Source organism: Sciurus carolinensis, chromosome 3, assembly GCF_902686445.1.
Source record: "Sciurus carolinensis chromosome 3, mSciCar1.2, whole genome shotgun sequence".
NCBI classification, from domain to species: Eukaryota; Metazoa; Chordata; class Mammalia; order Rodentia; family Sciuridae; genus Sciurus; species Sciurus carolinensis.
In genome coordinates, this window is record NC_062215.1 from 148,405,902 (window position 1) to 148,421,720 (window position 15,819).

General features: G+C 40.9%; 1 protein-coding gene across 7 annotated transcripts in view; it reads left to right on the plus strand.

The window, feature by feature from the left end:
- The first annotated feature begins 406 nt into the window (after positions 1 to 406).
- Positions 407 to 15,819, plus strand: part of Casp10 (caspase 10) — a 70,791-nt gene continuing 55,378 nt past the window's right edge. For 6 of the 7 annotated variants that reach the window (XR_007107867.1, XM_047546638.1, XM_047546640.1 and 3 more), the window contains exons 1-3: positions 11,872 to 12,018; positions 13,939 to 14,289; positions 15,533 to 15,626. Coding sequence is in view for 6 of the 7 variants with exons in the window: in XM_047546638.1 (XP_047402594.1) it covers positions 12,017 to 12,018; positions 13,939 to 14,289; positions 15,533 to 15,626 (447 nt within the window). In the remaining variant the exon portion in view is untranslated. Of the gene's footprint in view, positions 534 to 11,871; positions 12,019 to 13,938; positions 14,290 to 15,532; positions 15,627 to 15,819 lie in introns of those variants that run through there. The other variant, XM_047546639.1, reaches the window with a different exon arrangement.

Here is a 15,819-nt window from a genome sequence, read left to right on the forward strand (position 1 = left end):
ACGGAGAATGTTCCCTCAGGTCCATCAGCTCTGCTGCCAGAGCAGTGCTTTAGCAGCTGAGGCCCAGATGTAGGCAGGAAAAGTGGGTGGAGTCACAGGCAAGAATCTTCCATGGTCAACTTTTTAAGAGGATTTGTTTTCCCCTGAACCTAAAGACCATGGTATCTATGAGGTTCTGTTGTCTGAATTTAAAGTCCTCCCTTCTCAAATTTTCTTTCTCTTTTTGTAGTCCTCAATAGTTCCCCTCTGTAATATATTCTCAGTGGTACAACACAGAGGCTCACCCATGGGCTTTTCTCACTTTTAGTTTTATGATAAACTAGCACAAAGTTTTTCTGCTGGCAGATAGAGAATTTTAGAGTCAGAATCAATTTTACACATATTTAACTCTATTTTACAGATGAGGAAACAGAGATGCAGAGAGGCTAAATGACTTGAACAAGTTATCCAACAGCACTGCCAAGACTGAGTGGAACTAGAATCCAAATATCTCTGACTCTTAGATCCAGAAGTGATGTACTGAAAGAGAGAAAGTAGGTACCCATTTTCCATGAATAATGTTCATCAATGTTTACATTATTTGCAAACCATAAGAGATACTAAATAAAGGAGGGTAAGTGGGCCCTGTAATTTAAGTGAGCAAAAATCTCTTCCTTCAGAACTTAGTCTCACTTAACTCCCAAATGCCATTTAAGGCTGGTTCTGGGAAGGTCCGGAGTGAGTGGGTGAAGGTATGGTGTGAAATATTGTGTGGGGGGAGGGAGTCTTGGAAGTCGGAAGGTGTCAAATCAAAAGCACCTGCTACCTCAGAACCTCTTGAGGACTCTCAAGAACTGGATGGAAGTTTCAGCACACTGAGCTCTTCTCTAGCTGGATGTCAGTCCTTTACTCTTACAAAACTTGGACCAGAGCTTGGAAGTAAAGAAAAACCAACCCATTCTTCTATTTCTGCTTCCCAAAGCAGAACTACAGAGAAACAGGCATTTCCTCTCCCTCACCAGAGTAGTAGCTGACACCCATCACCATGAAAGGACGTGAAGGTCTTGACTGTCCTTCAGGCAGAGGCTGTGAGAATTGCTCATGTTATTGTCAGCTTAGCCTCAGTGCGCCCTTGGGATTGTGTTCTAAAGAGGAGGAGTTTGAAATACTGAGTACATACACCCTGCTGCTGCACACTATCTCCCTTTGGTAACTCCACTTAAGACTTTCCCTTGAGTACTAGGATTACTAAGACAAAAGCTTAAGTTTCCAGGCCTAAATCAAATACCTCCCCATCCCTGGCATCCTTCTCTGGACTTGTCCACAACTCCTTGGCCCCTCTGTGACACTGAGGGGAAACCCCACTGTGGCCCACCACACCCTGCCCACTACTTACAGATCCTGTATGGTGATGTTGCCAAAAGCTCGGTCCTTGTCCCAATGCCAATTCAATAATCAGGATACTGTTTTGAGAAAAAGGAAAAAGAAGGTTCATTGCTTTGCTAGCAGAGGAGAAGCTCCTCAGGGGACTCCTGTCCTAAAGGCTGTGACTCTGCCCATCAGGAGGAACAGGGAGATTTTAAAGGAGCTCTTCAAAGGTTACATTCTAGGTGTTCCCTGACAGGGGGTTCCAGGGTACCCTGAAGGTGTGTTAACATTTGTGAGCGCAAAAGGACAGTAAGCAGACCTCAACAGGTTCAGAGAAACCTTTATTCCTTTGAGGACTTGGGCACCATTGTGTCCCATTTTCCGGATGGGAAAATGGCCCTCAGTTACAGAGGGGACTTTGGTTTTATAGGGTACAATGAGGATGATGTAATCATTGGAAACTGTGCACATGCAGTTTTGATCGTGCAGTTTTGACCATCAGGGGCTAGTTGTGCAGATTAAACCAGACCCCGAGGGATGAGTACTCAAATCTTGCCCATTGTTATTGAGGACTAATTTGCCATGGGGGAAGGTCAAGGTTTAGGGCCCAGCATTCCGTATCTGCCCCTTTCCTTTAGGGTCCATTGTTATCAGGAAAGAATGTACTGGGAGAGGTTTAATGTTTGGCCATTTTCCCTTCCCTCCTCCTGAGCCACACCGTCCCTCCATTTTTCTTGGGGAGCTGCCCTATAGGAATATTATTTTCCATAACCCTTCATTCCAGATTCTGAAAGGGGAGAAAGGATTGGGGTGCCGGGTCAGATTTGGCTGCTTCGAGCTGAGAAGGGGCAAAGTGGGGGACTCCTTTCTGAGTTCTGGAACAGAGCATGGAGATCTGGTGGGGTAAGGTGTGGGAATGAGTCTTGAGGTCACTGTAGGTGAAGTCCTCCTTTTGTGGTTTCAGAAAGTTAGGTTGTTCCTGGGGGAGAAGTGTGTTCTGGGAGGCAGTTTGAGCAGGGCAGTTTACCTCATAAAGAAACTGTTTCTGTACAAAATTAAGACTAGGGAGAAGAAAGGTTATTATAAGAAAGGTGAATGTTAATTAATTTGCTAGTATTAGGAAAACAATTTTCCAGTGTCAGAACAGGACATGTTCTTCTAAAATGCCAGGAATCATATACCTCAAGTACATAGCAGGTAAAATAGTTGGGACCCTATTTTCCTTAATCAAGGCCCATTTAAATTTAGGGTGTATTTTCCATAATTTCAGGAGTCCAGGTCATCTGAAGCGCAGCAAGCATGATTATCCTTGGAATCATAGTTTCCTGACCCTTTAATCATTTCCATCTTGCTTGACAAATTATGCAAAATAAGAACAGAAATAAAATTAACAGTATAGTTATAATTAGTAACCCAACTACATGTGTAGAAAAGTATTTTAAAAAGTTCAGAGAAGAAATTCCTTCAGGTAAACTACCTCAAACTTCTCCATTATTAAAAGTAGGTGTTTTTGCATTGGCCAGGACCAGAACCTGAGATTGTAATTTTAACACATCCAAAGAGGCATTTTGAAAAGGATAAATGTGTACTCAAGTTTGCCAGGATTCAGTACAATTTTTTTTTTTTTTGTGGTGATGGGGATTGAACCCAGGGCCTTGTACTTGACAGGCAAGCACTCTACCAACTGAGCTATATCCCCAGCCTGACAATTTTTGAAATTGTTGAAGGAAATGAGCTGTGGTGCCTGCTGGTGCAATGCCCCCACTGCAGTTGATGCAGAGGTGATTTTCCCAGCCATGATAACAATGTCCGCTATCAGCCACCTGATGAAGTGTTTAGTACTTTTACAGGGAGTCAGGTGGCTTCTGGTCTTTTGGGAAACATAACTGTTTGTCCTGAACTTTATCATATACTCTGATTGATACATTGTTGTAACATACAGTTTTCACATTTAACATGATGCATATTTTGTGAGGCATTGTATCATACCTAAATAAGTCCAGACAATAAAACATAGGTATTTAATACACATGCTGTGAGATAACCTTGTCTGTTACCACTCCTGATTGGTAAAGCAATCAGGAAATAGAAATAGCATTCTTCCCTGATTGGTTGTAGGATGACAAGATGTCAGGGAGGCCAATTGAGTTTGTAAAGTCAGTATCAAATCAGTGACTGGTTGGATATCTGCAATAACCTGTGCTTTTTTATAGTGAATAGAGGTTCCTAACTCTGCTGCTCCTGTGTTAATCCTGGTGGGTGTTTTTAGCCCTCTGAGTAAGGGAATAATTTGGGGGGGGGGGGGTCCTGCATCTGGTGTATGCTATTATTGGAATGGGTAGGCTTTGGTTGTGGGGTTAAGTGTCAGTTTGAGGAGTAATTTTGGATAAATGAGTCTCCCAAAGGAAAAAAGCCTCAGAATTTGGGGGCATCAGGGCTGTGGGACTGACACAGTGTAGGTCTTAAGTTCCAATAAAGAAACTATTGTCTTTCTTTTTAAACCCAGTTATGACTATTTTGGTTATAACTGTTTTTGCTAGGCATTCAAGACCAAGATGGTCAAATTGTCCTTGTTCCTATCTGCTGTTAAGGGTCAGCTGAGTTCCCACAGGAGTCACTCTTGGGGAACTTAAGAGCAACTTCCTAGCTCTTTTAGTGCCATTGGCTAAGTAGGGTCTCCTTGATGAGGTGACTTCCCTTGGAAGCATTAGGGGTGTCTACTTTTTCCAACAACCCTCCTCTTTGCAGCAGGTACACTGATTAGCTTTTGGTTCTCCAGTGGTCTCATTAATCTTCCTGATCAGGAGGTCTTTTGACCCAGAGTTGCAAAGCTCCTTAGAGAAGTTCTCTCATTCCCTGGGTTCAGGCTGACTCAGAGGGCAGGAGCCAAAGACTGATTTTCTTGGCTCTTTTGTGTTAATCTTGATTTTAAACTTGGTCTTAAACATCCAGCAAGGCAGTCCCACCAGTCTTAAAGTAAGACTACTACTGGGCTTTAACTTTAATGTCTATAACCTTACAGTCATTTTCCCTTTTATTTAATTGAGGTCTGTATTAGTACTGAAAGTTACCATTATATACTATCTGCCCTATAAGTGATAGCTTATTATCTCAAGTTAACCTAGTTTGTGTATTCTTGAAGCAGTACCTCTGCAAAACATTAACAGGTGCAGTTTTACAAAATGAAATTAGCAAGAGTAAAAATATATTTAGCTTGCATAATAGCTATCTTGAATTTTGACTGAGATATACATTATATCCCCTATTTGAGATTACAATCAAAATAAATCTTTTGAATACAACTTTAAATGAGCTGGAGTCTGGCCTACTTTGGAGTCATTCTAATATGCAGTGAGGTGGGAGGCAGAGGCTTATCTCAGGTAAGGTGAGGTTCTTCACAAATTTTAGGTGAAGTGTTCTAATTCTGAAGCTGATCTTTGCCTCTTTCTTAAATGTCATTTTACAGTCTACATATGTTGTGTCCTGAGTCTATGTGAACATTAGTTAACACAATATAACATTATATCTAAAACATGAATCAAAGAAAGACTGAGAGAACTTTCTAACTTTGTGTGAAAAAGTGGCAAAATGCTTTCATGTTTCATGATATTAACCATTAAAAAGACCAAGGTCTCATTATCTTTTAGAAATACATTTACATTTTTATCCCAGTGTAGAAGGTAAAATAAGGTTCAGGTCCAGTTACAGAACATTAAATGATATAAATAAATTCCCAATAAAATTCACTATTCTTATAAGTTTAAAATTACCATTACAGACAAGCGTAGTTTAGAGAATAACAGCTTGATAGAAATATTCTTTTACATTTTCTGTTTTAAAGACTTGTATACCTGGAAGATATGAACACATTTAGTATGCCATACTTATGTTTTTATATTAACCAAGTTTAGCTTTTAAAGGAAAATTCAAACTCTGTAATGTAGCATAATACTCTAAAACAACCGTTGCTGTGCTACCAGTGTCGCACAGATCCCAATTCCTTCAAAATTAGTCACTTTATAGAATACAACTCAGTAGACACAATGGTAAGAGTAAATTATGTTTTAAGAAATCCTTGTCAGTTTAACATAAGGATTAAGCCTTGGTTTTATATCAGTACATTAGTATTTGACTTTAGGGAAAAACCTTAAATATGTATGTCTTACATACATATAACCAACTTAGTTACACACAAACTTGTTGAAATTTGCCCTTTATGTATATACAGACTTTCTGAGTACTTACTTAGACCCTCATGTATTTCAACACACAAAGACTTTTTTGCTCAGAAACATTTTTTTCTTCTCATATCTGTTTGTTCACCAATTTATGAAAACACAAACAACATTCAAGTATATCACCCTATGGACTTCAAGAAGTTAGGAGTACTTTATGTTATATTTGTTAGCATTTTAACTTTGTAAATTGATCAGATGTTTCTAACAAACACATTTATGAAGATTAATCCCATATATGTCAAATCTAATTTACTTATTAACTATAAGAATCAAGGTATCAGACAAATGTATTGGACAGCATTCAACTCTTCTTTTTTTTTATTTATTTATTTTTTTTACTTTATTTTTTTTTTATTGTGAACAAATGGGATACATGTTCTTTCTCTGTTTGTACATAGAGTAAAGGCATACCATTTGTGTAATCATACGTTTACATAGGGTGATGTTGCTTGATTCATTCTGTTATTTTTTTCCCTTCCCCCCACCCCTCCCATCCCTCTTTTCCCTCTATACAGTCCTTCCTTCCCCCATTCTTGCCCCCCTCCCTAACCCTCACTCTAACCCTAAAACTAACCCCTCCCACACCCCATTATGTATCATCATCCACTTATCAGCGAGATCATTCTTCCTTTGGTTTGTTGAGATTGGCTTATCTCACTTAGCATGATATTCTCCAATTTCGTCCATTTGCTTGCAAATGCCATGATTTTATCATTCTTTATGGCTGAGTAATATTCCATTGTATATATATGCCACAGTTTCTTTATCCATTCATCAACTGAAGGGCATCTAGGTTGGTTCCACAATCTGGCTATGGTGAATTGAGCAGCAATGAACATTGATGTGGCTGTATCTCTGTAGTATGCTGATTTTAAGTCCTTTGGGTATAGGCCAAGGAGTGGGATAGCTGGGTCAAATGGTAGTTCCATTCCAAGTTTTTTAAGGAATCTCCATACTGCCTTCCAGAGTGGTTGCACTAATTTGCAACCCCACCAGCAATGTATGAGTGTACCTTTTTCCCCACATCCTCGCCAACATCAACTCTTCTTTGTTGAAGAAAAATCCTAGAAATAATGAATTTATACCTTTACATTGTCATCCGTGTACCCAATATAAACTGAACCTTTTAAACCATATGAATTAAAGGTACTTGGACACATTTTTAAAATTTTAATTCATGAGTGCTCATTATCTATATGCCAGTTTTGATATCATGTACATGATATATAGATGAACACACACATATAGATAGACAACACAATGTACGCATAACACAAAAGTAAAGACCTTGTAGCTTTTTGCAGGCAAATCTCCATTATGTTTAAAAACAAAACAAAACAAAACAATAGTTCTAGAAGAAAAAAGGATAATGCTCCTTAATTATTTTAGTAAAATAGCATGAGAGAGCGAGAAAGAGAAAGGCAGAGAAAGGGAGGGAGGTAGGGAGGGAGGGAGAGAAAGAGAGAGAGAGAGAGAGAGAATCTTAAAATCATTTTTATGTGTTGCAGCCCAGAAGAAGTTTAAAATGGATACTTTTTTTTCTTCAGTCTCAGGTTGGTCCCTTGCTGAACTTGCTGGCTTTTGCAGTTTACATTCCAATGTTGGCTTCAGCAAGGCTGGGCAAGGGAAATTGCTGCCTAGGACTTTTTAACCCCTTTTTCCCTAACTGGTAATCAGGTCAGGTTTGGATGCAGAAAACTATGAACATTATCTCCCACTACTTTTGAGGAATGGGGCTGCTATATCATACTCCTTACTGAGACATGGCACTGGCTGTTGGGCTGGTTAAGATTATTTTTCTGTCTCTCAGTGACAAGCAGGTTAAATTTTTGCTCCATAGGTAAGTTGAGGGTAGGGACTTGAAATAAGTCTTTTTACATGACTTTGGACTGGGCCCTCATTCCATTTGTCATTTTGCAATAAATGATTTCTTAATTTTTGGAGAATTTCTTGATGAAAAGTTCCATATTTGGGCCATTGGTGCAGATTATCTAATTTGTATTGTAGCCAAATTCAAGTGCTGAGCTTCATGAGGCATTTGATTTTGAGGTCAGTTTGAGAGTAAAGGGTCTTGCAATTATTAATGAGATAACCCAAAGTGGAGTCCTGTGGAATTGACTGACTGATTCCCATGTTGGGGAGGGGTGAACGGGGTGTCATATTGAAACCAAAGCGTCCCCTGGATTCTTTCTGACACCAAACTGTACAGTGCCACCAGAAATGGGGGAATATTTTCACCCCAATTTCAATGGTGGAGGGACCCCCGGGGTCCTATGAGCCAAAAGGTGGGGTCTTAGGGCAGGGTACCTATCTGCCGGAGACCAGATAGATAGAGGTTTCACTCCAATTTCAATGGCAGGGGGACCCCCAGGGTCCTGTGGGCCAAAAGGCGTAGGTCTCAGGGCAGTGCAACTATCTACTAGAGACCAGATGACAAAGGTGGGGGAACCCTTGGAGTTCCATGGGCCAAAAGGCGTGGGTCTCAGGGCAGGGTACCTGTCTGCTAGAGAGTGAATGGACAGAGTTTTACCTCTCTGGAGAATTTAAAGCTTGGTGTTGGATGGAGGAGCAAAAGGTAAAGGGGTCTCAGATCCAGAGGTCTCTGGGGTATCAGGAAGGAGGGAATGAGGAGAAAATACCAAGGGTTAGGGCAGGGGATCAGAAAGAGAATGCCTCTAGCACCAAGAAAAGACTTGATACAAATCCTTGCACCATCCACATAGCATAGACCACGACAACCTAGCCCAGTGTTAGGGTCAGTTACAGGCCATGTACCGGTAGTCATCCAGCCAAAGTGGACTCGGAGGGTGTGGAAGGTCTCTTCCTGCAGGGGTGCAGAGATCCTTGGGGATGTCGGGAACATCAACGGTCACTTCCCATGTCCCAGCGGTCATTTAACTGAACTGCAGGGGAAGGGGAACGGGTTTCGGGGTGATGGGGAAGGGCACATGTTGCCTAACACCCATTTCCTGGTCAAGGGACCAAAATGTAAGTGCAAAAGGACGGGAAGCAGACCTCAATGGATTCAGAGAAACCTTTGTTCCTTCGAGGACTCAGGCACCATTGGGGCCCATTTTCTGAATGGGAAAATGGCCTCCAGTTACAGGGAAGATTTTGGTTTTATAGAGTACGATGAGGATGATGTAATCATGGAAGCCCTGTATGTGCAGTTTTGACCAAAGTTTTGACCATCAGGGGCTAGTTGTGCAGGTTAAAACCAGACCCTGAGGGATGAGTACTCAAATCTTGCCCATTGTTATTGAGGACTAATTTGCCACGGGGGAAGGTCAAGGTTTAGAGCCCAGTATTCTGTATCTGCCTCTTTCCTTTAGGGCCCATTGTTATCAGGAAAGAATACACTGGGAGAGGTTTCATGTTTGGCCAATTTCCCCTCCCTCCTCCCAAGTCATACCATCCCTCCATTTTTCTTGGGGAGTTGCCTTATAGAAATATAATTTTCCATATCCCTTCAACATTTACTTGTTAATTTGGGAGATAGTCATCTCCCAGTCATCTCCCAGATCTTCAGCAGACATCTCCTTCCTGTAGAGCACAGATAGATCAGGGTAATTTTGTTCCCTGCCCCCAGGTTAGGGACAGGGAGAGGGAGAAGAGAAAAAGGAAAAATTGTCCCTTTAAAAAATAAGCCTCAGAGCTATATTCAAAAGGTGAAGTGGACCACTGTTAAAGTGATGTAGTGAGTAACAGCCAACAGTAGCCTGGGGATCAAGAACACAGAATTTGGAGTCAAAGAGACCCTGGTTTGGGCCTGAATTACCAGCTCTTCCCAGCTTCGGAATGGTGGCAAGAGAGTTAGCTTTCTGAACCTCTGTTTCCTCATCTATTGGATGTGGATAATAACGCTAACAAAAGCAAAAAGTAGATAATAAAAGTTTATCGGGGGAAAATGAAGAGGTAGTGTTATAGTTATTATGCAAGGTTGGCACCATGTTTTATTCCCTTTTGCTTTCAAAAGGAATTCCATGCTTTAGGTTTAGGAAATGTTTGCTAAATATCTAATATTATTAAATAAAAGTTGAAAAAGTTAAAGTGAGAAAGAAGTGATAGTTTTACAAAATGGCCCCCCCAGATGGTCTAAGGAATGAAATATTTATAACTGAACAACTGAATCAGAGGACTAAGACTTGGGGCTTGTCTGTCTTTTTCCTTTTTAAAAAAATTAGGGTAAGCCAGGTATGGTGGTTCACACCTATAATCCCAACAACTCAGGAGGCTGAAGCAGGAGGCACTCAAGTATGAGGTCAGCCTCAGCAACTTAGGGAGGCACTGTCTCAAAATTTAAAAATAATAAAAAAGGCTGGGGATGTAACCCTGAGTTCACTCCCCACTGCCCCCCCAAAAGTGGTAAAATACACATAACAAAATTTGCCATTTAAAAAAATTTAAATGTACAATTCAGTGGCATTATGTAGATGGATGTTGTCATGCAACTATCACCACCAGTACTTGTCTTTCTCAAACACAGCAGCTCTCTGGCTGAGGCCTAGAGTATGGAATGGCACTTCAGCACATTTGCTGGAAAAAGCATCCTACATCTTACGTAACAGTGGTCCCCTGTCTTCCTCATTGCTCTGTAGCTTATTTTCTAGAAGAACATGTTTTTTTCTCTTATCTCCTCTCCCCCTCCCTAAAAGGATTAGGAAGGCAGTGGTATCTTTTTCTTCCTTGGTTAATTGCCCTCCAATACACACACTACAGGAAGGAGATGACTATCTCCCAAATTAAGGAGTGAATCCCAACCTGCCATCCAGGAGCCCTGGAGCGCCCTACTAGAGCACACCCCTTGAAGAGTTCCTTTAAAAACCCCCTGTCCCTCCAGATGGAGTCCCCTGTGTTTCTCCTTTGCTAGCACAGCAATAAACCTTCTTTTTCTTTTTTCTCAACACTGTGTCCTCATTAATGAATTGGCATCAGGGAAAAGGACCCAGTTTGGTTACACTTGCTTCTTTCCAGAGATGAGCATTTTCCCAAGCTTCTGTATCTCTTTCTAGAGTTCTGCACATTTGAGTTAATTTCAGTGTAGGGACTTAAGAGTCAAACTTGGCAGTTTAAATATTGCTCTCAGGCTCACTGTGTGACCTTGGGCAAATTACTTAACTTTTCTGTGCCTTAATCTTCACATTTTTAAAGCAGGGGTGGTAATAATAGTTTTTAATCTTAGAGTGTTGTTATGATGATTAAATAAGTAAATATTTGTCAATACCCTATAAGAAGTATATGGTAGGTACAATACAAATATTTAGTATTGTAACGGAAAGCTCGATTCTTGTCCCTGTTGCCAATTCAATGTGTCAAGAGGACACAGTTTTGAGAAAAAGGAAAAAGAAGGTTTATTGCTTTGCTAGCAAAGGAAAAACACAGGGGACTCCTGTCTCAAAGACTGTAATTCTCCCCATCAGGAGGGACAGGGGGTTTTTAAAGGAACTCTTCAAGGGTTATATTCCAGGTGTGCTCTGGTGGGGGTTCCAGGGCCCCTCTGTGGCATGGCAGATTAGGAGTCAATTGTTAATTTGGGAAATGGTCATCTCCTTCCTGTAGTGTGTGTGTTGAAGGGCAATTAACTAGGGGAAGAAAAAGATAACACTGCCTTCCTAATCTTGTTAGGGAAGGGGAGAGGGGAGAAAAAAACATGTTCTTCCAGAAAACAAGCCTCATTGCAATGAGAGTTACATTCAGAAGACGAGGGAATCAGTGTATAGTATCATTTTATTATAAGAAATAATGTCTTCAAATCCTCTTTTTCCTACTGGATTGAATGTGTTGAGAGTGCAGACACTGTTGGCTACCATTAATTAATTCACTTGCAAGACACTCCAAGTGGACTGATAGTTCCCCATTTCCATTTTTTTTTTTTTTTGGTCTTTTAAAAAATTTTATATATGTGCATGTGGGCTTACTTAAAATTTTTATTTATTTGCACATGGGCATACTCAAGAAAAGATTAAGGTAACTACAATTTTATGAGTTTTCTGGTTTTATTTTAAAGGATAAGTGAGTTTGTAAAGGAGATAGGTAGGGAAATTGACGAGTTCCCTTTTTGGGGGGATTGTGTTCTAAAGGAAAGGCTGAAGCACCTCCTGGGTCCCAGAGCCATTTGGCTTTTCCTATAGGAAATTCCTGAGCTCTACTGTGAGTAACAAAGTATACATTGGCCTGTAGGAGGTGCTGTTTGTCAGGTTATTTTAGTCCGGCGACAGGGAGGGAAAAAGCGTGGGCAGTAATGACACAATCAGGAAGTTGGTGTCAAAGTCCTCCAGACCAATCGGAGAAGCAGGGTTTGGGTTCTCTCTTCCCGCGCAGATGGAAGCTTCCTTGGACCTCAGAGCGCACCAACAATTCTAGTTTCTTTAAAACTTCGTGTTCAGGCAATTTTTAACCTCCAGAGGCTTGGTGGAACTACAGCCGAAGACATGTGAGTACCTCCACCCGCTACCCACCACCCAGCTTCCAGATTCAGGCTCGACCTTCTCCTTTACTCATGTCATAGAAATTTGCAAAAATCCTATTGTCAGCGATGACATTATTTCTGCCTGGATGTCTTTGCTGTGTCAGGGAAAATGAAAGTTAGTTGAAAACCAGGAAATCTTCAACATGAGTAGATGTAGTCCACGGACAAGTTTGTCAGACTCACGGAAGCTAGGGATCAGAATTTTAGGAAACCACAAGGCAGATGATGAGGTAGACCAGGAAAGTTTCTCTGAGAAACCAACTGATGGATCTCAGGGCCACCAGAAGCAAAGACCCCAACCCATGTTCCTCCTCTTCCTCCTCTTCCACTTTCTCCTTCTTTTCCTCTCCCTCTCTCTCCTTCTCCTCCTCCTCCTTCTCTTCCTTCTTTTCCCCCTCCTAATCCTCCTCCTTCCCTTTCTTCTCCTTCCTCTTTTGAGGTGGGGCCTCGCCATATTGCCCAGACAAGTAGCTGGGACAATGGGCACACACCATAATACCATCTGTTTTCTTTTTTTCTGACAACAAAAGTAATATATATTAAAAAAAAAAAAAAAAACAACAAAACTCAGATGGAAGCCCAGAAGAAAATTTATAATATCTAAGTTATACCACCTTTATATAACCACTTTTTGTTATTAAAATTTCATTCCTACCTTTAGAAAGTATTTTGCTGTTTCTAAAATAGCTGAGGTGCTGGGGAGATAGCTCAGTCGACAGAGTGCTTGCCTTGTAAGCACAAGGCCCTGGCTTCGATCCCCAGCACCCCCCCAAAAAAATAAATAAATAAAATAAAATACCTGAAATTCTGCATAGTGAATTCATACCTCAGTCTTTATAGGATGAAGAAGATTATTAGAATTTTTTTTTTTATCAATGCATTGCTCCTTTGAGTAGAATGAAATTCAATGTAGAGAATCCCATAGTTTATAAATAGATCAGGTAGATAAGTACTTTTTGTAAATTTCTACACTAATTTGAGCACTTCTTATTTAAAAACAACAGAAAAAAAAAAAAAAAAAAAAAAAAAAAGCCACCCTTTTTTTCCCAGGATCTAGGGTAATGGCTTCCTTGTTGTGAAATAAAGGCCTACCCTGTTAGCATTAGCAACCTGCAGTTAAGGAGGCACCCACGTCCCTCAGGGTGCCTCACTGTCTTGGGTTGTTCTTTCTGAAATGTCCACCAAGCCAAGATTGCTTTGTTTCTACAACTTAAAGAGTAAATCTAAGTGCTATTTCTGCCAATTAGGGGGCTTACAAATTCCAACCAAATTACCAGAGAAATTGTGCTGTATCATCCCTACTCTTAAATCTCTCCTGCTGGAGACAGTTTTGATTTGGAAAACAAAGTAAATGGAGTTCCAATAAAAGCTCCCTCCACACATCTCCTAGATGGTAACTTGTAAGTGTAGGGATAGAGTTTTCTGGGCTGGGTTTTTTTTTGTTTTTTTTTTTTCTCTTCTTTGTTTGTTGGTTGGTTGTTTTTGTTTTTGGTGCTGGGAATTGAACCCAGATACTCACACATGTTATGCAAATGCTCTACCCCTGAGCTATATCCCCAGTTCTTTTTTATTTTTCTTTTGTGCCAAGGATCTAACTTGCAATCCTTCTTCACCCTCAGCCTCCCACATCACTGGGATTACATCCATATGCCCAGGTGTGCACCCATATGCCTGACTGGGCTGTTGGGTTTTAAAGTAACCCTGTATAATTTTTATTTCTGGCACTTCCAGAGAATTCTAATTCCCCAAACAGAAGAGACTGGGATTGATGGAGAGCCTGGCAAATGCCCAGAACAAAGCAGACTGGAATTGAGGGCAGATCTAGAACCAAAGGGGCCCTGCATCTTGCTCAATTCTGCCTTCCTTTGCCACTCTCTCTTTCAGGATGGCTACAACTCAAGATCAAAATCCGGGTTCTAGTTCAGATGAAAACTGTCTATGGAGATTTCGAGAGAAGCTTCTGGCTATTGATGAAGAACTGAAGGTTCAAGATGTGGAAAGCCTAAAGTTTCTCTGCATAGGCTTCATCTCCCAGAATAAGCTGGAAAAGTCCAGCTCGGCCTTGGATCTTTTTGATCACCTTATGGCGCGGGAGTTGCTAAGTGTGAAAGAAACCTTCTTCCTGGCAGAACTCCTCTATACCATCAAGCAGAATCGTCTGCTGCATCACCTCGGCTACACCAAAAAGCAGGTGGAGGGTTTGCTCCCCACCCAAAGGAAGCTCTCTCTGTTCAGGTGAGGAGGCGTCTGTGAGAAAGACCAGGGTTTTTTTCTGTTGAGGGTGCATTTTGGCCTTCGGGCTTTGAAAGAAATCTGGAACTAAGATCTTTTTCTTAGCTTCCTCCTTAAAAGACAAACCAGGAGATTCTACATTGGGAGGCTTGTCGGTTTCAGATGGTTGTGGGGGTCGATGAAGTTTCCAGACCCAGCCCTGGACTTGAACATGACTTTTCTTTGTTGAGCTGCTCACTATCCATGAAGCCACACTGGGTGGTGGGTCCTGAGCTTTTCTGGGTTCCCAGACTTTATGCCGGCAGACACAGCTCTTCCTCCTGGGATGCCCTGGTGTGTCTACTTATATCCAAGGATTTTAAGGAAAAAAAAAAAAAAAAAAAAATAGTGACTACTTGGAGTCAAATAAGCAAAATGAAAAAGGAGATCTGTCTCTGGGAGATATCACTTGTGTCATGTTTGGTTATAGATTTTTGTACTTTTTTGGCAGAAATTCAGAGAGATAAAATGTAATATAGACATTTTGCCCAAGAAGGTAAAATACTGGCATTGGGCTTGTCATGACCACACCTTAGACAACAGTGTTTTAAACTGCCTACAGATGTAGTGTCCGCTTAGGAGAACTTCACAAGAAGGCATCTTCAAAAGATGTTTTGTGGAGATTACAGCCCTTCAGGCCTTGTCATTGAAGCAGGCCCCAGAACCTGAGCTATCCTGGGGTCAGGGGAAAGATGATGAATTCCAGAATTCCACACTGCCCTCTGCCAGCTAAATATCTGAGTGATGCTTCTGGCATGTGTTAGTGTGTGAATGTGTTTTTCTGTTTGTGGACAATAGGACTATCCAGAACTTAAAGTCACTTCTTTCCTTTTTAAATATATAGTGGATTGTATATTAGCCAACACGAGGTCCTCTCTAACGCCGGCCTACAAACTAATCCTGATCTAGAATGGAGTCAGACTGGGAAAGCATGCTGAATTTGCGTTTATGTTTTCCTAGCGTGAAGATAGCACTAGACTAGGAATCAGAAAGCCTGCCTCTGTTGCTCACTGTATTATCTTAATTTAAATAGGTCACTTAGAGGCTCAGAGTTTTTGTTTTTGAATCTATCAAAGAAGACCTCATAATTATCCACTCCCAGTGTTAATCATTCAAATGACAGATAACATTTGTGAAAGACTTTGATTTACCATAGTATCCTCTGCAAGTGTGAGGTTTCATTTGTACTTTTGGATATATTTCTTAGGAAACTGCTCTTTGAACTGTCAGAAGGCATTGGTGAAGAGAATTTGAAAGACATCATCTTCCTGCTAGGAGATAACATTCCCAAAACCCCGATGGTGAGTGGGTCCTACAGCCAGGGGGTCTAGACAAGCATTTCCTTCACCCATGATTGGAAAGTGATATAGGAAGGTTTCTTTTGAAAAAGGGACCAGTACCATATGTGGTTAGGAACATTCTTCCATGATTGGACCTGTAACATTGTTAGGAAAATGATTTTGGTATTGGATGGGTTTGGATTCTAGTCCTGAT